The sequence below is a fragment of the Pleuronectes platessa genome, chromosome 16 (assembly GCF_947347685.1).
Source record: "Pleuronectes platessa chromosome 16, fPlePla1.1, whole genome shotgun sequence".
Taxonomy (NCBI): Eukaryota; Metazoa; Chordata; class Actinopteri; order Pleuronectiformes; family Pleuronectidae; genus Pleuronectes; species Pleuronectes platessa.
Window position 1 is genome coordinate 10,392,197 of NC_070641.1, and position 25,715 is coordinate 10,417,911.

Sequence of the window (25,715 nt, forward strand, 5' to 3'; positions counted from 1 at the left end):
ACCAAATTTAGCACACTTATAAATATCAGTCCCCAAATCAAGTTTCATTAATTACTCTCTGAGAAATTGTTTAAAATGTTTTAAAAAGCCCTTTATATCTTTAAAGATAGTTTAAACATATTGAATGGATTTGCCCCCTGATGCTGATCTAGATCCATACCATAATTTAATGAATTGTTCCTTGGATAATCCATCGGAAATTTCAGGGAGAATCTTTGTGTAGCTTTCCCATATTGAATTAGTAAATTAGTGGTGTCCATGACAGCCCATCCTAAATTGTAATTACACCATCAGCACAGCAGATGGTGGATTTGTGTCTTTTATCACCGACACACTACAATGCAACCTCAGTATGGATGATACTAGTGCAGGTCTCCCAGGTGGAGCTCCCTGTGGCAGTTCATACCAAAAGAGCCTATTGTGTGATGGCATGTTACATAACTGGATCCGAGGAGGAGAGGAGCGAGGAGTCGAGGGAGGTGCTGAGGGACGTGCCCGTCTCCTCTCCCTCATTCGTGCCCCTCGACGGAATTATCAGGACACCTGCTACCACGGCACAAAGCCTCTCTGTGATCCAGATTAATGGACAGTTTCACCTTTTACGTTGATGGTTGTCCCTGAAATCCCCTGTGAAGGTATCAGCTTATTACCTCCGCAGTTCCCGGCAGGTGGAGAGAATTAGGTGCAGTGAAAGAGAGAGGTTTTGTTTGGAGTGGACTCTAACAGGGATATTTGATTGATTCGATTTTTTTCATTTCCTGTTCCTCTTGTTTTTAGCCATACTTAATTCAGGATGCACACTCAGGTTGGGTTTGGTTTGTATAGTTTAAACTGGGGAGGGGGGGGGATCTGAGGGACCTCACATAACCACTGTCACATGGACCAAGATGTCTCCCTTTCTGAGCAGATAGAATAACACACTTCTTCCCAATCTGTTTCTGGAGCTGCTTGAGTGTCTACAGTGTATCTGTGTGTGTGTGTGTGTTTGTGTGGTCTGTACAACGCCCATGTCACATGTTTTGCACAGCATGTCCCCTTGCACTTGCAGATAAAGTTATTACCAAACTCTGTGTTCCCTTTGTTCAACGATTTAACGGCGCGCTGGAACAAAACGATACAAACCCAGCGAAGCCCGATGAAAATAGCAGCAGGAGCACGTGGATCTACAAATAGACGGGTCCCGGCCATATCTGTAAATACACAAAGCAGCAACACGAGTAGAGCAAGTGACATATTAGAGGTAATTGGAGGCACAAACAAACACAGACACGGCCCCAGGGGGATTCAAACCCACACACATTTTGTAGAGTGGCTCCCACATAACAACACAAGATATTATGACGTTAATAAGTTAAAGTGGCATTGGAAACATCACACTGAGGTGCAAGCAAACGTTTTTCTATTCAAGTAATTTACTTAATTTATCTGTTTAATTTACTAAATACATTTATTTACAGCTCACGCGATTTTATTGTTCCTGTCGGTGGCTCTGCAACAGGTCACTTTGTTGATATGACAAACACTCCTGGGAACTTTTACAATGACGCATCAGAGTTTGTAGATTTCACAGCTGACGTCTCCGGTGATCCCAGGGAGAGGAAGACACAGAAAAACAGGAAAAACATGCAGTGTGATGACAAAGTTAAACAATGCACGACAATCGATGAAATAAAGCAATACAACTCAAAAAGGATGATTTAAAAGATGACGCTGAGGTAGCTTGTCTGAACGTGTGCTTTTTATTTCCCATAATGCATTTTTGCCGCTGATCCCACGTTTTCTGTGTCTGTTTTGTGCTTTAATCTATTCTTTGTTTTTAAGTCTGTTAACTTTTATATTTCATTTGCGGTCCATCTTGAAAAGGAAACAGACTCCGTACCTCAATTGGAATTTCATGGTTAGATAAAGGACAAATAAAAAGATTAAAACGTTTTTTTTCACAGTTACCAGAATATCCAGATTTCAGGACGACCCACAGCTTCATATTTGACTCTAATCTGACCCCGACCGCTCTGGTATAGCTAAAGATGATGAGCAGACGGGACATGTCGGCCCCCCAGGACTAAATATTGTTGGATTTCCCCAGAGAAACAAATTTGTTGTCGGATTTGCCGACGCCCTAAATCAGATTTTCTGGTGCTCTAATCCAGCGGCTATGCATATTCAGTATGGACTTTCTCTTTTTACTCAACTCTCTGTGAAATCTAATTGATGATTCCAGTCTCTTGCATTAGTAATACACATGCTAAATCTATTACTGCAAATTATTATAATTATTCTAACGTGCACAAAACCAAATTAATTGATACAGGTTCTGTTTGTCTCTGAGTTTTTTGTCCCAGCAATCTCTGAGGACCTTTCATGAACAAATGTGATTAAGCCGCAGATTTTTTAATTTCTTTTTATTCATTTTTCTTTATAGTTATCTGCATTTACTTTGCCCAGTGAATTCTCAAACTGAGCCTGAAAGACGCATTTTATTCTGCCAGAGAATTGTGATTATTTTGGGAGATTAAATGCCTCTTCTTCTCCGATCAGAGCTGATCCTCCTGTTTCTGTTTACCATGCCAGACTTTGCACTTCAGCCTGCGTTGGACTATTTTAATGTTCTCTCTAGTTTTATCTTGGCTTGTCCTCGAAGATTTGTTCATCGGGATTGTGGACCAAACTCTTTTTGGTTTATTATAATAAGTTATACAAGGACAAGTTGAATCGAAAATAGAAGAAACCTCAACATCCAAACCTGGAAATTTCAAACAGACGCCGGTCAGCAAATAACAATACAAGAGCGACATAGTTTGGAAATTCTTAGAAAAAATGCAGAGTGGCAGCACATATTTCCTCAAAGACAAACGTAAGACCCGCAGGAAATGTTGTGTAAGTGTTCTGCAGGACAATCTGACGTCAGTGTGAGATGTGGCAAAACAGAGCTCACCTTTTCACAACAACCTGACATGATGCCCAGAGGTGACGCAAGTCAGAAGCAGACATGACGGCCTCAGGGCCTCTGCCAGGGCGTCTCTGTGCGTTGTTATTGTGTGTGTGTGTGTGTGTGTGTGTGTTTGTCCTGTGTTGTGATGCAGTTTCCTGTTTTGGTGGAGCTGGAGGCCATCAGTGAAGTGGAGGCAGCTGGCCACTGCTCATCCTGGCATTCGTATGAGCTCCCTCCTCGGAGTTTAAATTTATTATTATTAATTTATTCCTCTTTTTTGTTGGACTGGCATTTAGCTCCTGCCGGCCTTATTAGTTGAATAAGTTGTCTAAGTTAAATAAGAATTACTACTTTGTTCAATAAAATCTTGTTGTTTTAAATAAGCCATCGTGTGTCTTAATTGTCGTTTTATCCTCATGGATATTAAAGAATATCAACCCACTGTCATTGGGTTTCTTGCCTTTTTTTTTTTTACTTAGTCCTCTAGCATATGTGTAAAACCCTAAATATTTCCCACCATTGTTCCAGTGTTTGAACCTAAAATTTGCCCAAATAGCACAAACCTAATTCGGCCACATTTGGTTGACATGCGGTATTGCTAAGGCTTAATTGTGGCCCAGATCTGGCAAACAGGAGTGGACCAGACTAAAGCAGCATCCTGCCACGCGGTATGCGGGCCGGATGGCAGTGTGACGGTGTTTGCCAAATCTGGGCCAAAGCAATTTTGCTCTGTTTGTGTCTTCCCGGTGCTGACCCGACACCAGCCGATCAGATCTTTGTCGTGACGTTGGTACACAGAGTGACCACAAACCAAACAAGTGTGTTTGTACTGAGATCAGGTTGTGAATATGCAATATATTTGTATAGATGGAGAACAAAAGCCCTGGGGTGCCCCTGTGGTAATTATATCCTGCTCAGTCACGGTGCCTTCACTACTAATTGAAGCGTCTCTGATTCTCAACAAAAGGCTTAAATAAAAGATCACAGGACACAATGTTCTCAGCCGTGTTTCATTAGGTGTAGTGAGTCGCTCTCTTGAACAGAGCCTATTACACATTCCTCCTGAAACGTTGCACAACTCTGGCCCGAACACACTTCACCTTACACAACCTCACTGGATCGGAATCAAATGGCAGCGAGTGAGTGAAAACGGTTTAACTTCTTCAGACTAAGCACTCTGTGTTTTGTTTTGTCGTAAAACTAAAACCAAAACCTTTCAGGGCTCATGTTTTTCTGAGAGGCGCAATAATAAGCCGCCACCTGCAGGCATGTGGGGGCGGCACTTCACTTCGCCCTGCTTTGGACAGAAGTGGCTTTGTAGCCGAGTCAAACACCCAGACTCACCCTCGTCCACCCCCGCATGCAAAGGGTGAATAAATAACACGTTGGCATGCTCTGCTCGCTCCGTCTGGCGGGATAAACACACTGTTGTTGAATGTGTTTCTGGACTCACACAGTTGTGCTCAGCCTTGACCTTCTCCTCTTTTTCTGCCCACGAAGCCCCTCCAGCTACCTATACTCTTCCCCTTCCACCTCCTCCTCCTCTAGATCCACCGCAGATATCTCCTTCATTCCAGCACGTGCCAAAGCTCAACTCTGCCCCGAGGCCAAATCCACATGCTCTCCGCCGTCCAAATCCCTCTGCCATGTGCAGGGGGCGCAATAACAGCGAGGCCCTGGAAATACAGCTGGAGCTGCCCACCTCTCTCTCACTTTAACATCGCCATCAACAACCTGCCTCCTCTCTCTCCACCTCCAACGCCACTTTTTCATTCTTTGTCCCTAAGTTCAAGTCCAGCTGTTTGCAGGATAAAAAAAAAAAAAACATTTTAAATGCATATTGTCTCTGTTAGCGTTTCATGGATTTCTGGGGCTTTTATTGAAGACCACTGGCCGTTTAGCATCACCAGTGATGTCAGGAGTGTGAGCTGAGTTGCTGGACACCAGTGTGCATCCCTCCCTTGCATCCTCCTCGCATCCCTCCTCTTGTTTATCCCTCCTTCCTCTCCCCGCTCCCTCCCTCCCTCCCTCTCCCAGCACAAATCTCTCATTCACAAATAGAGGCCAAAAGAGGCTCAGCTGATGTGATGAGATTATAATTTTTTCCCTGATAACAAATCAACCTCAGCTTAGAGAGACATCAAAACACATCCCTCCCCATACCTCATGCAACATCCTCTTCTCCTCTCCTCCACTATGTTCACTCTGGCCCCTCCTCTCCTCCCCTCACATCGCCGCCTTCTTTCGGCCCCTCCCCTCCGTCACCTCCCCTCCCACTTCTCTCCCTCACTGACACATCCGACTATGAGCCTCATTCAACTCCTGCTGCACAGGTTGTGAGGGAGGAGAGAGATCAGGGGAGGCAACTGCAAGAGACAGGGATATATAGAAAGATAGATAGAAGACAGGTGGTGAAAGAAAAGAGAAGATCTGCTCACTTGCATGTATTCTCCAAGAGAAGAGGAAGTAGTCAGGGTGTGAAGGAGCGAGGCAGGAGAAGAACAAGAAGTTTTCAGGAGTGGGAATACCCAGCAGTGGGAACTTTCTCCAGGGAGGTTTGTAGTGTGATCTTCAGCAGCGACCCCCTTCTCTCCACTGGGAGTCAGACCCCCAGGGAATCCAGAGCCATGGAGCCGACCGAAATCGATGGGGAGCACAAGGAGAGGAAGAAGATACACTTTGCCATGCCATCCTCTGCGCCCACCAACCTGGACCCTCGGCAAGTGGAGATGGTGAGCAGACTGGGGGGGGGGGGTCATGTTGCTCATTGGCCCATGAGCAGAGGATTTAGTTTGAGTTCTCAGCTCTGACTTGTGTTGACGTGTCTTCCATCTGAATTTCTTTTTTACACATTGACTACCACCGGTCATGCAAGGAAAATCCATTTGCTACATTAAGTACTTTCCTCCATTTTCTTCCGTCACCTTTCCTCTCTGTGTTTGTTTAATCTTTGACAAGTTTCTCATGCAGTCTTGGATTTTCTGGCTCGATCTGCCGCACAGTTGAGAAATGATGATGACATTTCCCCCTCGCTCTTGTTACCTCATGAGATTATAGCCTCGCTGTCTCATCTTGACTGGTTTGACAAAGTGACACTGAGACCAAAGTCACTCACTGTCTTGTGGTTAGAGCCACATCACTCTGTTGTAACAGCAGCAGCATCAAACTAGTGACTTTTTCTCTGTCGTATGTCTGCAACTGCTAATACTTTATCCGTCATATATTTAGTTAGAACCAACCTTTGCCACATGAATGTCTGTTAACCTATTCTGCGTTGTCAGTTCATTGTTCATAGAGACAACTCTGATTGTTTGTTTTCGGCTCTGTTGTGTGGTTGGCTCTTATTTTAGAACAGGGGGAAAAAGTGGGCCAAAGTATAGGAACCGTTTGGTGCCGAGGTAGATCCAGGCCAATGGCTCGTCCCTCCTGAGAGCTTAAGGAGAGATGGAACAAGAGAGAGAGAGAGAGAGAGAGAGAAAGAGAGAGAGAGAGAGAGAGAGAGAGAGAGAGAGAGAGAGAGAGAGAGAGAGAGAGAAATTAAACTGAAGTTGCCCATGTGAAGCTGAGAGAAAGAGAGGAAGATTCACAGCCTGCTCTCTGGGTTCACCTGTCTGTGTCCCTCCGTGTCTGTCCCTGATTCAGAGCTTGCGTAAAAGCACTTCTTATGAACTACAGTCGCCTGCAATCCTGCTCCAGAATCATCAACGCAGCACAAGTTTGTTTGTAGATAACGCCGAAGAAATCTTTTTCTCCATGGTAGCGAAGACAGTGTGACAGTTGCGATTTACTCCTCAGGAATCCAGGGGGTTTTGTCCCTTTATTCCATCTATTTTTAAGCAAATTGTCCCAGAACAAGTCGCCCTATCTCTTCTCCACTTCTGAGACACTTATACTGAATTATAGAGTAAATTAAACAATGTTGTGCTTCACACGACTCACAATTACAAACCCTTGCTTATCTTCTCCCTCTCCGCAGCTCTGTTACCTGTTTTCTCTTCCAAGAAACTACAGGATATTGATCCACCATATGTGAGCTGCTCCTACAATTAGAAAAAAAACTTTCACTTCCCACTGGTTTGGGGAGGACCTCGTTGCTCAATGGTCAAACAGCGATCAGCTATATTTAGGTTCTTTTTCGCCGGCTGGGCTCCAGCAGACTTCACCTTCGGATAGGTTGCATATGAGCCGCGTCCGCCCGGTGCTACTGTCGGCTCATGCAAACATCAGGACGTGTGTCAGGAGCCTAAAAAATATTTCAATATTTGTTTGAATGTGAGAATGCATGCAAGTGGATGAATGTTGATCGTTACGACAAAGCAACAAATGGGGGATTAGAGTTTCTGAATGGGCGTCCAGGACAGGATGTGTGTTATGTGTGTTTAAAAGCAGATAACAACAACCAGGGGCTGATGTGAGTCTCCAGGGACGCGTGGGTTTGGCGGCAGGCAACAGCTAATGACACTAATTTCGTAGCCGTGTCCTCCCACGGCAATTACTGTCGCCCACGAGTCTGTGGTTTCGGACAAGTTGCTAATGACTATACCATTGTACGACACCATAACTCCTCACTGTGTTTGTTTCCGATGTGATTTCAACCCCCAAACTGCCATCGACTGAACTGCCGGGGCTTGTTACTATGGAGATGAGCTGCAGAGCTATGTCGCCCAGAGCTCCCCCGCAGTCGGCGTCTTGAAGGTCAACTTTAATGGACAGCTCTGTCTGACTGGACGAGTGCTTTAAATTGGTGCTGTTTGTAGATATGTTTGTTTGAATGCTCTTTGGTGTTAACGCCAGAGGAGCGTCGCTACCACCCACTCAGTGAAATATGACATCGGTCTCCTTATGAAACCACAATCAAATTCTTCCTCTCTTCATTGGATCTGCACCAAATCAAACCCGTTCATAAATATCTATCCCCTGAACTAAGATTAAGTTCTTTCATCAAAATCCATGAATTATTCTCTGAGAAATCAGCCAAAATGTTGAAAGACACACATCTTCGCAATGCTAAAGAAAGACCCACATCCTTCCACCACGTTCTGTTGTAATCTTTCCTGTAGTTTTTGCATAATCTTGCTCACAAAAACACAACCTCTTTGGTGGAGGTTACTGTTGGATTATCTTGATGGTCTTGATGTTACATATCCAAGTATTTAGAAATTTGTTTTTGTCCTTTTTATTACATATTTTATTTTCAGAGTAGAGGATTTCTCTATCGACCCTGTGATTGGCTGTCGACTTGTCCAGGGTGGAACCCACCTCTAACCCAATGTCAGCTGGGATTTGCTCCAGCTCCCCCCACGACCTTTAAAGGAAAAAGGATGGAGGGATGGATGGATGGATGAATGGATGAATGGATAGATGGATAGATGGACGGATTGATAGATGGATGGATAGATGAATAGATGGATGGATAGATGGATGGATGGAATTTTCTACCCTCCAAAAACTAATTTGTCATCATAATCTTTCTTTTCTTTTCTCTCCACTGCCATTGTTGGCACGTTTGATGCCCGTGACTGTGTCCAGTCATCTGAGTTGCTTTTTGAAATCCTCCTACACCAAATGAATGTTTTTTTCAGATAATCACTCGTTTGTAATCTTCACATCGAGAGCTCATGGGCAGAGTTGTTGTTGTCTGCGACGCCACAGAGACAGCACATGGTTGTATTTATTATCCCCAGCCCCCACTTTATACCCTCACACCAATCCTGCGCTCTGTGCGAGTGACGTAGGGTGATGTGCATAGTGTACGGAGATTAGGGTCACGGTGCAGACGTGGATGCGACCTGCAGCCGCCTCTCCGTGCTTCTCCCCTCTCGCCTCAACGCGATCTCTGAACCGTCGGGCAAACCGGAAATTCAAAGGGAATATGAAAGCACAAACGCAAATCAGTCTCTCCAGGGCTTTCCAATGGGCAACACTTTTCGCATTAATCCATTTTAAACCAAACAGGGTTATGGAGGACATGATTTACATTCCCCACCCAATCCCTCATCCTCCCCCCCCGCCCCGCCCCAACCATCCCCCGTCCAGTCCCTGGGTTAAACATCAAACAGCGACCTTTGATGCGGCGTGTGTTAGTGGGTAAACATCAGCAGACTGGGGGACTGTCAACATGCAGTCCCTGAAAGAACATCTTGTCGGGTGGCACAAAGCATGCTGGGACAGGGGAAGAGGGTGCAGTGATCTTTCCCTGCGTGTGGACGGACAGGAATGTCACCGGCTGACGCAGTTCGCCCGGTGATGTGATCTGTCAGTTGTATGAAAACCTTTTATTTTTGTGTGTTTGTTTTCATGTTCGTCTGAAAGTTGCTGGCCCAGCGCAGTTTAATGAGGTTTTTAGTGGCAAAAACCAAATTGAGAGAAAAATTATTTGATGAAGATGAATTGCCTCGCTGGAAACCACAGATTCTGACTGCACTTTGGACACAATCAATGGGTCTCTGTCTGCTGCAGGTTGCGTATGAGTTTGTTCCTCCCAGTTTTTGACAGTCCAGACCTTTTGACTGGCTAATGTCTCTGGAGCGACATGTTCATGGCCTCTATCCATCCACAACGGTTAAGCCCAAAGTTTTCTTTCTGACTACTTTATTTTTGCAGCACAGCTTCTGTGCAACAAAGCCTTTCTGTTCAGTTTACTCATTCTTGTTTTACTGTGAGCCAACTTGTGTTAACCGCACAATCCATCCTCCTCTCTTGGCTTGTGGGTGCATTGAAGTGTGTCATGTGTAAACATTTAAAAAACATAAATATTGAGGACGGGCGGAGTGATTCGTCACATGATGACACTGTACACAGTGAGCTGAAAGTGCATCGTAATGACCCTGCACCACAGGCACATCGGAGGACGCTACACAAACCCTGACGGAGGCTAGTAACCCTGCAGCAGCACACCCCCATCAACTTAAGCATCATTGTCAACAAATCCTCTTTGTTGGTGTCACTAACCCACTCAGAAATTCTCCTGTCGATTCCGGGATCTTCGTTTATCAAACAGAGTCAGTCTGGGTATGAGGAGATACATGAGCCCTAATGTGTGGTCATTCATCTCTATGTGCACAGTTCTATCTGTGAATCGTGCAGAGAAATCTGAGCGCATCTTAACCCGGGCCGCGGCAACAACAGCAGGAGCCATATCTGTGATGAGAGGACAGGCAGAGGATTAGAAGGGCAGCTCGGCCACAGCAGGGAGAGAAATGGGGGGTGGGCGGGAGGGGGATGAGAGCTGGACAGGATATGGAGCCGATTTTTTTTACCGACGTCACCGTGTTCTGCTGCAACCGTGTCAGGATCTGGACACCGAGCTGCCCTCCCCTCCCTGGGGATTTCACTGTCAGGGTCTGGGGCCGAGGCCGGTGTCCTGCCTCCCTCCTCAGGGTGGGCCCACCAATATCGGCATAATGAGAGGAGCGCTGAGGCATGACACAAAACAAATGGGATTGCTCCCGAGCCGTGTTTCATCAACACAGAAAAAGACATGGCTTTATGTTATCGCCTCAGCGCCTGTTGTAATCTCTGATTTTTGACGCAGTCGTTGAGACTTTTATATCGTGTTTATCTGGCTGCAACTTAATGAGCTTGCACGAGGGCGCACCAGGTCATAGGAGGGAACGGCTCAAAGCAGAAAAACCACAGTAATACATAGTTTGCCAGACTGGGACAAGAAACTTTTCCCTTATTTTTATTTACTCAATAGAATGGCATTCAGTAGAAGGTAAACCTCTGCCAAGGCCCAACAGTAAATTCAGTCATAAACTGCACAAAACACACATTCATATATCTGTTCACAAACTAATTTTTTAAACCACATCCCAGACAAACTGGTGACAGGGATGAAGACATAACCTCCTAGGTGGAGGAAATAAAAGGTGTTTTTATTAGTTTTGGACCTATTCAACCTAGTGAGAATAAATCAGGGTCATAATTGAATAAATTAGCAAAATAATCTGAAGTGATTGTTTAAGTGAGCCACTTGAGTTAATACATTCCATTTGCATCCTAGCACTGAGCTGCAGGCTGCACAGCAACCATCCACTGTGACCTTTTTTGCATTCATCACCTGTCGGTACATATGACGCAGAAAGATGAGTAACTATAGCTACTCTGCTCTTTGTTTGTGCCAGCCTGTTGACCTCCGGACCGGCTCATTGTGAGCTACACAATGTGACGCCCCTGAATTTAAGTGCACGAACGAGAGGAACAGAATAGTCGCTTTCAGTCGTGTTACTGTGTCCCTGTGAAAGCTTTGATTGGCACCTCCCCTGTTGTCACCTCGCCCCGTGAGCCGCTCCACCATGCACCGGGGCCTGGCAGGTGGCTTCCTGTCAGTCATCCGCCCATCCGCACATAATCTCAGACACGTTGAGATGGTTGAACCCTTCTTTCAGCGGCCTCTTGAACAACACGCAGAAAAACTCCAAGCGGCTAATTCCACAATTGCTGCAGGAGGTACTGTGAGGGAGCAGGAGAAGGACACTAAGAAGAGGGGGTGGTTGTCTGAGTGTAATATCTTTCTGCCAGTGGGCTGCAACATGATTACATTTTCTATCTGGGGTCATCAGCGAGCCCCTCCAGATGCTAGCTGCAGCCATCTGTTTACTCGGTTAGCCAGTGGTGGGGCGGAAGGTGGTCACAAAAGTGTTATGTGAATGCAGAGAAGCAACTTGGAGAAGCATCTCACACTTATGGGAATTCAGCCATGCCGCTCATTTGAATAGAAATCTGTGAAATGATGCATATCCGGCAGGCATTTGACCTCAATGAGCTGCAGTTGTGTTTCTTTGACCATCCTTTCACCATGAGCACTGTCTGAAGGTGTCTGACAGAGCGATTCGTCATATGATAGATTTGAACACGCGCCTTTGGTTGGTTGTTTTTCATGCTCATGGAAACAGACAGAGCACGTCGGCCTGGTTAATCCTGACAACTGCAAACAGTGGGTGCATTTTTCCCAAGTGTCCAGTGAGAATAGGCTCTCACACAAAACAGCAAGCAGAGATGCAGATGTCGATTAACACTGCAATAAGTATATAAATAGGCAGCACACATACACACACACACACGGCTGCGCACAAAACGTTGTGATTATGAAGTTGTGTACTACACTGTAATTTGCTAAATGAAACCTCGAGTGAGATACCGCTTATTGCACTCTTGCATTTTTAAAACACATGAATGTTTTAGAGTGCAAACATGTTTGGAATGTATCCCTCAGACAATACAATGTCCCGCTGTTTATATCTGGACTTACAAAACATATTTGTCTGCACTAGAAACACAGTGAGAGAAAAAGAACAATGCTCACACTAAGAAGGATGGGTTTTCCGCTCATTGTATTATTGAACTCATAGCTGGATTGCACTCGGGAGCGCCACGAGGGGTTCTGCCACTTCATTTTTAAAAGGCTCGCTGGGGAGAGGGGGCGGGGGGGCAGGGCACGAACCGGATACAAAGGGCAACAACTCTGTTTAATTGAGTTGCTCGCGATAACGGAGAATAAAACCTGGACAGGGAATGAAAATGGAGTAGAAATGGACGGAGATGAGATGAAAAACCTCAGAGGGAGAGGCAGGGAAATGTCTTTTTCGGTGGAGGCACCAGAGGTTGTGAGGAGGAGGCCTTTCAAGACAGAAAGCAAGGGGCTGAAGAAATTCTCAGTCGAGTTCACAAAACAATTCAAAGGGTCATCCCGCCTCTGTTGGATACTGAGTCACACAGAATCCCTGCACAATGAAAACAAAGAGCAAACTCAGAAGTTCAGACCAAAACACGAGCGATTAGACATTAACTTTAGATGCCAATCATTTCTATCAATTCATCAATCAAAATGTATTTGTTTAGAAAATATTCACTGATCAAAATTGATCTGATAGGGCTTAGTGAGACCTGACGTCCTCTGCCCTTAACGCTGAACACAGTGAGCACATCAACAGAATAACAATATTTATTCATGAGAAAAGACATATTGTAGTGTAGACTGATAATTGTGTCAATGAAGTATTTCTACAAAGGAAAAGGTCTGACTAAGATGAAAGGAGCAGTAATTCCAATTGTAATTGATAGAAGTATTGCCAGTAATGGTATATGTGGGCAGGCCTGTTGCATGTCGAAGCAATCTAGTTGTAATCATAATCCACAATCAAGTGTCCACAATGTGTCCGCACCAGCATTCCTGGATCTGCAACAATAGAGTACAAGGAATCTGGGGAAGAAGTCAAGTCAGTAAGATGGGCTTGAGTTAGATTCGGATTGCTGTAATTGTTGGCTACTGCTTCTGTTGTGTGTCCCAATTGGTGTTGTACATGCGCCGGTAGTCAGATATCACAAATCAATCTCCTAGAAATCCATATCTATCCATCCAGAGCTGGATGATGTGAAGAGAGAGAGAGCGGGCTTCATATGGTTACGCTCCCACCTCTCACACACAGAGCGTGGTGGGATATAATAGAGTGCTTTTGGACACAGGGGATGGATCTGACAGGGAAGGGGGATCTGTCATGCTCAGCTGACTCCCCCGGAGATGCTCGACTGTTAACGCTGGTGCAGGGCAGGAGCTTCTGAGCTTTTGGGTCTCATCCCACCGAGCCACCAGAGACGACTCCGATCTAGTTTACACTGTCCTACTCCTGCTGCTTTTTATAGGCCGGGGCCGCGACAGCACCAGCTTAGGTGAAGGCCTCCGGGGAGCAGACCCACATCGGCTGATCTGCCACCGGGCTGCTACGCAAGAGCATGCTGAGCCAACACACACATACCTGTGCACACACACACACACGTGCAAAGTCAACATTTACCAATGACTCATGTACACACACACACACACACACACACACAGCACTGAGTGAGATATTGGAGTAACATATTGGAGTCATTCAAGGCTACTTAACCTTTTTGCCTTCAATTAAATTTGATTGACATAAAGAGCAACTGTCGTATGCATGTCAGATTTCAAAACACAATTTAAAGGAAATCGTAAAAGGGGATTACATGAAAATCCTGATCTAATATCTGAGTGGAGGTTTCTCTCTCCACCTCCTCAATGCGGAGTCAGCACATTTTTCAAATTCACTCCTGAGCTTGAGAGGAGCTGATGTGTCTCCCGTCCGCGCTCTGATCCATGAGTCAATGTTTTTATTAAGGCCCACAGCCCTGTTGCCTCTCGGGGGGAAGCCTGCAGGCGTGCACCTGTGGAGCTGCTGAAAGGCCGCCTCAGCAGCTTGCTCAGAGCCCCCTCATGCCCGCAGCAGCTCCACGGATCTTGGTACAGAAACAATAGCTGCCCACGTAGGAGGAAGAGGAAGAGGAGGAGGAGGAGGAGAAGATTTGGGAGATTGGATGCAGGCGGGGTGGGCGGAGGGGGGGTAGAGGAGGGAGAGGGGAGGGATGAAGCACAGCACCACTAATCTCCCATACTGTGCCCCAGTGTTGGCGTAAATGAGGAAGTCGCACACGATATTATGTAAGTCGGGCAGAGTGGGGTGGTTTTAAGGCTGGAAAATTACTAGAGTCACTGTGTGTGTGTGTTTATGTCATCTGGTATTGCCAATGTCATGCAGCAGCAGCGCACGTCACAACCACAGCCACCACCATCACACTCTCTTTTGAAATGTTCACAAAAGAGACACAGTGACAGATGAATTTGCTTCAGACACATGCATTGGTTTTTATTGTCATTTAATGCATTTTACAACCTTTTTTACAACTTATCTGAGAAGTGGACAGTTGTCCTTTTCCTGGGTTAGGAGGTCAAGACTTGGTATTTCACAGGACTACCAGGACAATGACCTAGATGACAGACAGCCACTGTGCTCACACACATATGCAAACACACACAGGTAGTTCTAAGAGGATTCCACTTCATGACCTCAATTATCCCACCTAGTCATTTTACCTTCCATCGGTTTCATCATTCCTATTTTTATCTCGGCCTCAAAGGACCTCGACCCAGGTCTTGTAAATCTTTCCCAGCTTTCGTTGTGCAACTGTCTCTTTCAATGACACCTCATAAAATGGGAAAAATCTGACAATACAGTAAAAGGATTTATTTTCTTTTTTGTTTCATAACAAAAAGACAAGGATTGAAGCCTCGGACATTACATACACCCCTTTGGAAATTTGCACTGAATGCATTGCTAATAAGTGTTTTTCTTAAGATGTAATTCCAGTTAGCTCTGTCTGTCTGTGGCTCACATATTTCGAGAACTCTTCATCTTATCGGGTTCGCACTTTACATGTGTATTGTTAGGGATCAGTGTTGTATTTTGGTGCAATTTGGACACGTGTTACGTTCAATATAAATAAACTTAGAATAAACAGGTGACCAGTGCTCTGTAGCAGCAGGGACTGGGGCTCATAAGTGTGAGTGAAGTTGTCGATTAGACAACGGCAACGATTCTCTTTGTGCAGCTTCAGCTTCCTGCAGTCAGGCTTTAGTGGCCGACCGCCGTGGCCCAATGACTGCAGGTCATTTTTACAGTTTCAGAAAGAAATTTGCAACTGACATCACCACAGGCCAAACAAACAGCCCGTTCCTAAGTCTGGTTTATTACGGCCACTGCAGTAGTAGCCTTCAACCAGATTAACAAAACCTAAACCAGCTTAACCAGGATAACGACAACTAACAATGTCTTAAAAAATGTGAGAAAGAGTGAAAGAAGAGATGTGGAGGCTGTTTGTTATTGATTAGACTGAAAAGGACATTTCTTACTCGGGTACAATCTTAACTGGGAAACTGACATTTTGTAAATAATGTTTATAAATACTGAAAAGGTTATTATTGATTTGTCTACAGATTATTTTTATAGTTAAGCAATCATTGTTTGATCTTTTAATGTCCCAAAATAGTGGAAAATGTCCGTCAGTGCTTTTCAGAATCCAAGGTTATATGATCTCCTATGATATAAAACACAGTAAAGAATAAATTATTCACAATTTAGAAACCTAACTGATAACCAATGAAACAATCAACATTATTGAATGGCTTTAATGTCACAGGACTTGGTCATGGCATCATCTGGAGTCTGTTTTTACTCTCTGGGTTTATGTGTCTCATTGTGAGCCATTTGCTGCCCTGCAAGGCTCTTAGTGGGTGTCAGGCAGGTGGCGGAAGCAGAGTTCACAGCAGCATAGAGCCCCAGGCCTCCACCTTACCAGGGGGGAGAGATAGTGGAGGTAGAAGGGGAAGGTCAGAATCAGTGGATTGTCCCCTCCAATAAAGACAGAGAGAAGGAAGGGACAGCAAAGAAAAGGATCATGATGATGATTTCAGCATGGTGATGGAGAGGAGAGACGAAGAGGATGGGGGTTGAGGCTATGGCCACTGTCAAGGAACGAGGAATGGACGTGGAAGCAAACGTGATATAGACGCAGCGGAGGATCAAGTGTGTGGGCAGGGGGGGTGGGGGGGGGGGGGATGAGAGAGAGACAGATAGTGGGAGAGGTGCGGACAAGACAGGAAAGCTTGGAAGTTGCATGACTAGAGTCCGGAGTCATAAATAAGGGTGAAATCCATGCTTGATTAAACTGCGTTGTTGTCCTTTGACGGCGGTAGCTTTCCACAACGCGCCCCAGTGAGCCTCTGCTTTGGCAACACGCGTCTCACTGTGGTGATGCACAACTCGCTCAATAAGATGCAGGGGAACCGACCACAAACACCTCTCGCCTTCCAGAGCCGTTTTACACCAAATAGAGCCAGGCGACTTAGCCGATGTTATGTGGTGCTGTAAACAGCAGCAACAAGGTTCATGTCAAGGTTGGATCGCTCCAGAGAGGACACTTGTTGGTCGGACCCGCTGAGTCCGCTCAGCTGCACGCGTTGTGTTCTCTGTGCTGTTTATCTTATCCAACAATCTCCCTGAAGGTAATTTTGCAGATGTCAGCTAAAAATCCTTTAAAATTTGTTTGAAAGTGAGTCAAAGGACTGAGCTCAGCACATCAAATCTGTCTTTATGAGGCAAAGGGATATTTTTCTTAGGGCCTTTCAGTTGCATATGGTTATTGTAGTGGTTCCAAAAAAATATTTTGTGTATCAAACTTCCTGTTTGCTTCAAAGGCACATTGTAAAGAGTTTGCATGGCAGTTTACTCTGGAGGCTCTTAAACAAACAGGTGTCTCTTGTTATCAACTCCAACTGAGGACACATTTCCTGTAGCAAATCATCTACAGAAACTTTAAAGTGCTCCGGCACCAATATCAACTTCTCTGCTGCAAATCTGTACTGGGCTGCAACTAATACTTATCTTCATCACCAGTTAGAGATGTTTAAGCTATTAATTATCAGAAAATAATCATTAAATGTTTATCGGAGTTCCCAACACAAGTTTCAAAGTTCCATAAAATGTACGACTGTATAAAAAGATGAACGGCTGCAGCTTCCCTTTCTCCCACTATCAAAAAATGAAGCTTGATCAAACATCAGTGTGTAGAGAACTACATAAAATGACAATCTTCATTTGACATGACTTTTTAGTTTGGTCCATGTCCCATCTGTTAACATGGAGGCAGTGTTTATGATTCATAGCGTAGACCGCCACCAGGGGGCGATCAAGATGCTATGGATTCACTATCCATCATCCAAAATCCAAAGATATTGATATTTACAATACTATTGAACATAAAAAAGAATGAATCGATTATCATGATCGATAGTTATGATAATCGATCATAACTATCGATCATGATATCTGCATCTCGAGTAGTTTCCAAACACTTACTCAGACTGACAGCTAAAGCAACAACTTCTGTGCCAGTTGTCGATCTGTCCAGGGTACACCCCGCCTTATACCCAATGGCAGCAAGGATTGGATTGGCTCCACCGCCCCCCCCCCCCCCCCCCCCCACCCCCACGACCCTAAACCTGTTAAACGGAAAAGCTAATTGATGGATTGTTGTACCAGTCGTCTTGTTACAAACAGTCTGTTTTCAAGTTTTAAGGTTTAGAGCTTGCATCTCACAAATTACATTTTAAGTGGAAAGTTACTTTAAAGTCCAGTGAGTAGCAGTTCTTGTGTAATTTGTAGTGTCAAATCCATGGAGCACAGGTGGAGCACACAATGTGCATTCATTGGGCACAATATTGGCAGCCGGATGTATGGGCACAGCCGGGCCTTCGTTCCTGTAATGACAGAGGGTTCACTGTTTAAAATGACGGAGGTGAAGTGCAACAGACTTGGAGTCAGCCCGGCCCTGGTTTAACTCTCAGACCATCGGCCCCTGCCTCCGGGGGAACAGTGTGAGGGGGTGCAGAAGGACACAGAACAGTGGAGGGGAGTGTCTGGGCCAAGAGCTGCAGATCATTTAGTTCCCATAAACCTGTTTCCATGGTGCCTCTGTGTTTGTGAGGGTGTGTATGACCGTATGAGGTGCACTCACGTAATCAGACACACTCGGCACATTATGTGTCATTTGAGTGGCTCATTCATTCCAGATTAATCCAGTATCAGAAAGATTTAAAACTAATTAAATGCAGGTCAAGTTCGGTTCTGTTCTGCACTACATTCACTTCACTGTGTACTCTACTGGTCGATGAAATCAGAACGTTACATAACGAGTCTTCCTCTGCTCTACTGACCGTGGCATTCACTCTGACCCGAGCAGCGTTGACCGCTGAAACTTGCTTTTGGCCGCTGACCCACGAGCCAACTGGGCAGCAGCATCAATGAAGTCAGGGCACCACAGCAAGCGCCCTTCACCGGCAATGACCTGTCAACATTTTCCATTTGACTGATGCAACTTTGTGGGGAGCATTGGCAGTGATGCAGTGTTGGCTGGTTTTTTGTGTTTGTCCACAGATCCGGCGCAGGAGGCCCACGCCCGCCACGCTGTTCAGAGTAGCCGACCAAGCGTCTCCTGAGGACGATCAGTCCACTCATCAGGTAAAGGTGAAGTAGAAAGTTGTCTTTTCTTCTAGGTGTCCGTGCTTCCTCCACCCTGACCGTAAAACTTCATCCTGATCATTTTTGTGTTTTGATATGTGGAATTCTGTGGTTTTTGCATCATCTACTATAACACAGCCCCACTGGTCATTACCCTCTAAATGTGAATTATCCCTGTTGGATCCTGCTATATGTTCGTCTCCGTGAATTTATGTTGTGTCAAACATTTTTCAAACTCACTAAGTTTTAATTCAAACCTTAAAGTTGCATTATTATACCTTAGAATTCAACAGCTTAACAGAAAATTATTGATAATGGGCTTATTAATTGTATTAGGCAGCAAGTGAATATTCCATTTTAAATAAATTAGTTATTGTGGATCATGTCAGACTCAAGTTATTATTGTAATCAGACTATTTATGTCATTATCTGTTTGCTCAGTGGGCTCTGTTAGGAGGTTTTAAAGTTGAATTAAACCTGTTTCTCTCTGTTTGCAGTGGGTTGTAGGAGAGAACGGAGTGCTCAAACCAAAACGAGTAAATCCAAACGTGTATCAGCCTCCATCACTCAAAGGTCAGTAAAAGCAGCACTGATACGGTCGTTGTGTGTTTTGTGATTCATCCTTGTCTTCAAGTTCCTTTTTGTTTTTACCTTGCTTCGCTGCAGTTAAACTCGTCCTTGCTTCCTTCAGAGTAGACAAAGAAAACAATGCATGCGACAGATGGGTAGATACGCACAGGGCCCTTGAAGCCCTGATAGGTGGTATTTTTATGTGCACAAGATAATAACCTGTGTGCACAAGTTATCATCTAATTTGCTGAAAATAAAAAATTATCTTTTAATAACTTGTACTCACAAAAACACAATTAGCTCTCATACCCATAAGATGCTATCTTGAGTGCACAGAATTAAAATGATATCCCCTTCGAGACTTTAGGAGCTCAGTAGTTTTGCATTAAAAGCCTTTGTTACTGTTTTTATTCGGTGCATGTGCATGTGTGATATGCGTAGATTTGTTTCAGTTCTTATTGTTCACACAACAGCAGGTTCCTTATATTTGTGTGTGACAGAGAGGCAAAGGGAGAAAGAGAGATTATAGTACAACAGCTGTGAGACACTGAGTGTGAGTCTAGGGAAGTCTGGATCATCCAGGATTACAGTCAGTTGTGTATACAGCTGTGACACGCACACACACGTCAGAAAATCATACATGGACACAAACATGCCCTTGCATGTGTACGTGGCTCTTTGCTTGTCGCATGTGGTTGTCAAAAAAATGTAAAAAGTAGATATGTGAGCTTTTCGGCAGAGCTGGTCTGTGTCGCACGTCAAGTGATGATATAATGAGGAGGAAAAATCCTTCCTGCATCGGAAAACCGTCCATCACCGGCACAGATGTGGAGAGTGACAGAGAGAGGGCTACCTCGATGATTTATAGTCACATAAACCACCTTCAGCTAGAAAAAGTGACCTGCAGCCTCGATTTCCCACTGTAAATCTGTGGGTGAGATGAAGCAGATGTAGCAAGGTCCCACTGCTACAGTGTGGTGAGACTAAAATTACTATTTTGATTTAATGACTTTTTAGTTTGGTCCCATTTGTCAACATGGAGGCACGGTTTATGCTCTGTAGTGTAGCCAGCCACCAGGGGGCGATCAGGATGCTTTGGCTTCACTTTAAGGGAGCTGTCCTATTCAACTTTATATATATATATATATATATATATACTCAAGATACTTCAATGATTTATAATCATATATTTGGCCTCAAGCTAGAAAAAGTGACCTGCAGCCTCACTGTAAATCTTTGGGAAAGAGAGAAAGAGGAGGAGGCCAAGGTGACCCGGAGGAAGCGTGTTGAGGTGATATCACAGAAGAGAGTGAATAAGGAGGGAGGGAGAGAATAGTGTGAGTCAGCAGCACTGCCAGGAGAGAGCGCAGAGGAGGGCGGGCAGTCGACTGAAGACAGGAGCACAAACAAACAGAAGGAGGACCAGGGTGAGAGAAAGGACAGAAAACAACAGTGAACGCTCTACTGTAGAAAGTCAGTGTGGGTGACCTGCCTCTCTGTCTGTCTGTGCATGTGTTTCACTGGCGTCCTGCCTGCATGGCACGTGTTCAATAACCCCCATGAGGCTCGATAAGAGCAAAACAACTGTCAGTGTGGTAGCGTGGTAAAACCAAAACAACCTATCCCTCAATCCTTTGTCCTTGTGTTTGTGTGGTCGTCTCCCTGTTTGTGTGTGTTTACCTGTGTGTAGCTGTGCAGAAGATGGCTGAGGCACAAATGCTGAAACTAGGTGTCTACCCTCAATTGGAAGACCCTTGTGAAGGGGAGGAGGAGGATGACCATTGGGGGAGAGAGGACACGTCTCCCACCAAAGCTGCTGGTGAGAGGGAGGCTCTCTGTTCGACATCACTGCACACAGGGGCGGCAGGGATGATAACACTGTTGTGTTTATTCTCTAAAGGAAAAATACACCCCACGGCACTTTAACAGGGATGAGAACAGAGCCCTGACATTGTGCCTTGATTCTCTAGGACTGGTTTGGTGGTTTTTTTCTTCTATCTCTTTAGGAAAAACCAAAGATAAGATAAACAGTGTGATATTTGCTTATTATTTACTAATTCGATTTTAAATGTTATCAGAGTCAGGGCAAATCAGAGCAAAATGACCATTACAAATGCATTAATAGCAAATCTTTTATCAGATATAACACTGTGAACATCAGAGACTGATATTTTAGGTATTGTGTGAACAGCTAAAGGGGGATTTTTTTTCCACAATTTTCTCACTGAGATTTCAAGCTGTTTTTCTTCCTGTCACAAGACGCCGTCAATGCCTTTCAGCCTGGAACAGTGGGGGGAAAATACTCCTTTTTCAAATTAAAGCACATGTCAATGTCACAATTACGTTTAATCCAAGTTTATGTCTTATTGACGTCTCTCCCTGTCCAAGGTGAGTGTTATGTTTTAAATAGACACATTTTATTTCACTTGACATCATATTTCCATCAGGACATGTTAGAAATCCTCAAATTGTATCGCCTCAAAAATTAGATTTTCTTTTTTTCTGGAATCTTGGGTTGCAGCAGATTTTTAAAAAAAAAGCTGACTCCTTCAGCCTTAAAAATACCTTCAGTCAGTGACAATTTAGGAGAAAATATCAGGATCCTCAACCAAATTTCATAGATTCTTCCTCTACATATACCTCATGTTTTCACCCAAGTTCTAAGGAAATCTGACAAGTAGTTTTTTTGTAATTTTGTTCACAAACAAACAAAACAACCACAAACAAACAGGACGGGGTGACAACATTACCTGTATCTACCACATCTTTGGCATTGAGGAGAGCTGTAACATAACATTTTATTTCATTGTTGGCATAAGCACACTAGTGACACTTGAGGTGGGGTTCAAAACATTCTTTGTTATCCAGTTTTGATTTTTCCCTCGTTCCCTCATCCTTTCTTTTTTAGTTTGGGGCATACCTTTCAAACGTTTGTGTGAGGGGGTCATAATCAGCTTAGGTGGAACAACGCCTGAGACCGAACACCTCACAAACACACACACATGCAAGGAATGACACACAACACAGCTACACTGCTGTTCTCAGAGAAAGAGTTTTCAGGTTGACGTGAAGCCCCTGTGCGCGTCGACCAGGAGCTCAGGTGAAGCTCTGTGCACTGAGAGGCGGTGTCATATCAGCTCTCGCCCCAAATCTGTCAGAGGGTACACTGCCTGCTGACTGGGGGCCCGACACCTCTACCAGTCAGAGAAGCCAGACAGGATTAGTAGGCACAACACACAGCATTCTGTTATATGTGAAGTCTGTGATCCTTCAGAATTCTCCTCCATTTGAACTCATGTTCTCGTGCCGGATATAAACTCCTCTGACAATCTGTGCAAACTTGATCACCAACTGAACAAAACAAAAATAAAAACTAGACCAATCTTTAGCTGAAGTGAACATTTTGATATAATCGCCTTCTTATGAAGTTTTTCCATTGTATCCCAGGAGCACAGAGGCATTTCATACAGAGGCCCAGGTGATGAGCTCAATCAATAAATCCCTTTGTGGAGGCTCCGCTGAAAAACAAATCATCCAAGCAGGATGTGCAGGGATCCCGGCAGCGGCTTCTTTGATTACACCTCATCTGCACCTTCAGTCAGGGGACACGGCTCGAGCCCGATCCGCGATATCACAGATGACAACAAAAACCATTGAATTAGATATGAGGTGTAATCTAATCTCCATGTGACATCTGGTGAAATCCCAGTGTCTAAAACGTGTAAACTTTTAAGGAACAAAAAATTGAGTCTCATTTCAGCCTCGTCCAGTTTGAAACAAGGCCAATGGCTGCAAATATTGAAAGCAATACAACAGTTGTTGTGATGTTTTTGCTGCATCCTCTCACGTCAATTTCTGCTTCCTCAGATCACCAAGAGACGGCGACCACCGGGCAGTCAGACAAGTTCTTCAGTGTGAGAGAGACGGCCAAGCAGATCCAAGCAGCACAGGAGGAGGAAGAAGAGGAGGAGGAGGAAGAGAAGGAGAGAGACCAAACGGAGGCGACAACAGTGGAGAAAAGTCGGGGGAGTAACTGAGAGCTAGAAAGAGAAAAAGGAGGGAAGTGGAGATTTGGCGAGAGAAAGAAGTGGTTGTTGTCTGTTTGAACATGTGGCGTCTGAAAATTTAGGACGTGGGCAAACAAAGATTTCAGTATGAACTCCACCGGCACAGGGTCAGATGGATAAAAGGGAGCACAGAGAGAGCAGGTGTCACATATGAGCAGGTGAGGAATGATCTTCTGACAGAGCAGACCACAGAAGCCACGTCAGACCAATAATGAGAGTAGAGGGGCCAAGGTCGACGTGACCGAAACCTTCCCTAGAACCAGACCGGTCTCCTCCTCAAGGCTCCGAGCTCAATTATAATAAATGATAAACAAAGGCTATCTGACCAATTCAAAAGTTCTTGAAGGTCTTTAAATGAACTGCCACTTCATTTTACGTTCAACATTCCCAATAAGCCCTTCGATTCCATTTGCCTGCACTGCCACCCTGTGGTAGAAAGCAGAACTGGCAACCTTTAAGTGGAGATCGAGCCTAAAACAACGTTCACAAAACTACTTAAAGGATGAATCCTTGGTGTTTTCACCTCGTTCTTGCAATAAAATTGTTGATTTGTCCACGACTGATACAGGAAATGACTCAGTTTGTAATCCAGCTGTTTCTCCCATCAATGTCATCTTCACTGTTGACTTCTCACGCTCCTAACATTATATGAGAGATAACGAATCAGTGAGGAATGAGATATTACAGATTATACTTAAACCTTTGGCTGCGGGAAGATTTATTCATTGAACAGTAATGACATTTTTTTAAGCCTAGAAGGCCTCAAACCATTTCTATTACTCTATTTCTGCACTGAAAAAGAAAATATTTTACCAATTTACCAATTAAATGAAAATAGTAACGCAAAAGTAATTGTTTTTTTTTCTTATTAAAATCATCAGTTGTGATAGTGTGACTGCTTAACTCCTTTTTTCTCAGTGTGTTCTATTCTTCCATCATATAATAAAAAAGATAGACATTACAATATTTGGGTGGAGAATCGCTTTATAAATGACCCAACACAAATATGTATGTCTATAATTGTCAAACAATGAGCATGAGTGTGTGTTGTCATGTCGTACCACACTTTTCACTTTGAAGCTACACTTAGAACGAAGAGGCGATTTAAAGGGCAAAGCTACCTCCAGTTTGTTTAAAATATGGTTTCCTGTCTTTCCTGTCCTGTCCTCCACGCCTCCACTGAACTGACGCCCCGACAACATATCCCAAAAATGTCATTTGAAATCTTTTTTGCATGTTAACACTTTTCTATTGTCACCTTGCTCATGATTTGTGTCATCAGAATGTTGTAAGAGCTATTTTTCTAATCTGACATTGCTCAGCTCTGTTCTGTTGCTCTACTGTCTGTGGAAGAGCCTCGAACCAGACACTGCACAAACCCTCTGTTTCTCTTTGTACCACTGATTCTAACTTGGTCTTTCTCTTTCTCGCTCATGTTTTGGAGTCAATGATTATCATAAATGTTTTTATTTAGTATCTGTCTAATTTAATTTGATCTGAAGTAATAAGGCTCCGTATGTATAAGAAGGTTTCCTGTCATGTCCCAGGATGAATAAATCTTGCTGTTTGTATCATCTGGGCCAGTGTGTGTATATAAAAACTTTTTAAGCTCTGACCTGCAAAAACTGTGGGACGAGCATGTGTGTGTGTGTGTGTGTGTGTGGGTGTGTGCTGAGGCTCTGACGCAGCCGACGCTGTCCTCCTCCACCTCCTCTATCTCCTCCCCCCAGGTCAGAAGTAAACGACCGTGGAAAGACGTTGTATGAACTCTTAATTATTTTTCTGTCTCTTTTTTGTCCATTTACTTTTCACTCTCTCTTTTCTCAATGTGATGTGATTGTTTTAAAGTGAGCAGCAATATGATATCATAAATAAACCAATTTTTTCCTTTTCTCCTTTAATATTTTCTGCGCTTATTTTTTGTGTGCATGTGTCTGTGGGTGAGAGAGAGAGAAATCTGAGTTGATAAAATAAAACTGTATCACTCTCGTTTAACAATTCAATACAATTTACAGCGAATCCAATATTAACATTAAATAAAATATTGAAAATAAGTAAGTTAAGGGAACTGCTGGGCCTTGGCGGAGGTATGAACTCTACTGAGGGACACTCTAGTTTATTTTTGCATATCTTTAATTCTTCATTCAAAACCAATAACATGTCACTGTGTTTTAATGTGTACTTTGTAAAAAATGTTTATAATTGTGTTAAAGTTTGGATAAAGCGTAACATCAGATAACAATTATTGTCAGAAAGAAGGTGCAGAAAGGG

At 44.1% G+C, this 25,715-nt stretch overlaps 1 protein-coding gene across 2 annotated transcripts; it reads left to right on the forward strand.

The window, feature by feature from the left end:
* Positions 1 to 5,222: 5,222 nt before the first annotated feature.
* ppp1r1b (protein phosphatase 1, regulatory (inhibitor) subunit 1B) lies at positions 5,223 to 25,345 on the forward strand. 2 transcript variants are annotated; one of them, XM_053443396.1, is made up of 5 exons: positions 5,223 to 5,664; positions 18,724 to 18,813; positions 19,305 to 19,380; positions 21,068 to 21,196; positions 23,245 to 25,345. In XM_053443396.1, exons 1-5 carry the CDS (start codon positions 5,560 to 5,562, stop codon positions 23,412 to 23,414), a joined length of 570 nt encoding a protein of 189 aa, XP_053299371.1. In that variant the 5' UTR covers positions 5,223 to 5,559; the 3' UTR covers positions 23,415 to 25,345. The 2 variants fall into 2 exon arrangements, with proteins under 2 accessions (XP_053299371.1, XP_053299372.1); XM_053443397.1 differs by having other exon boundaries at positions 18,724 to 18,807.
* The last annotated feature ends 370 nt before the right edge of the window (positions 25,346 to 25,715 follow it).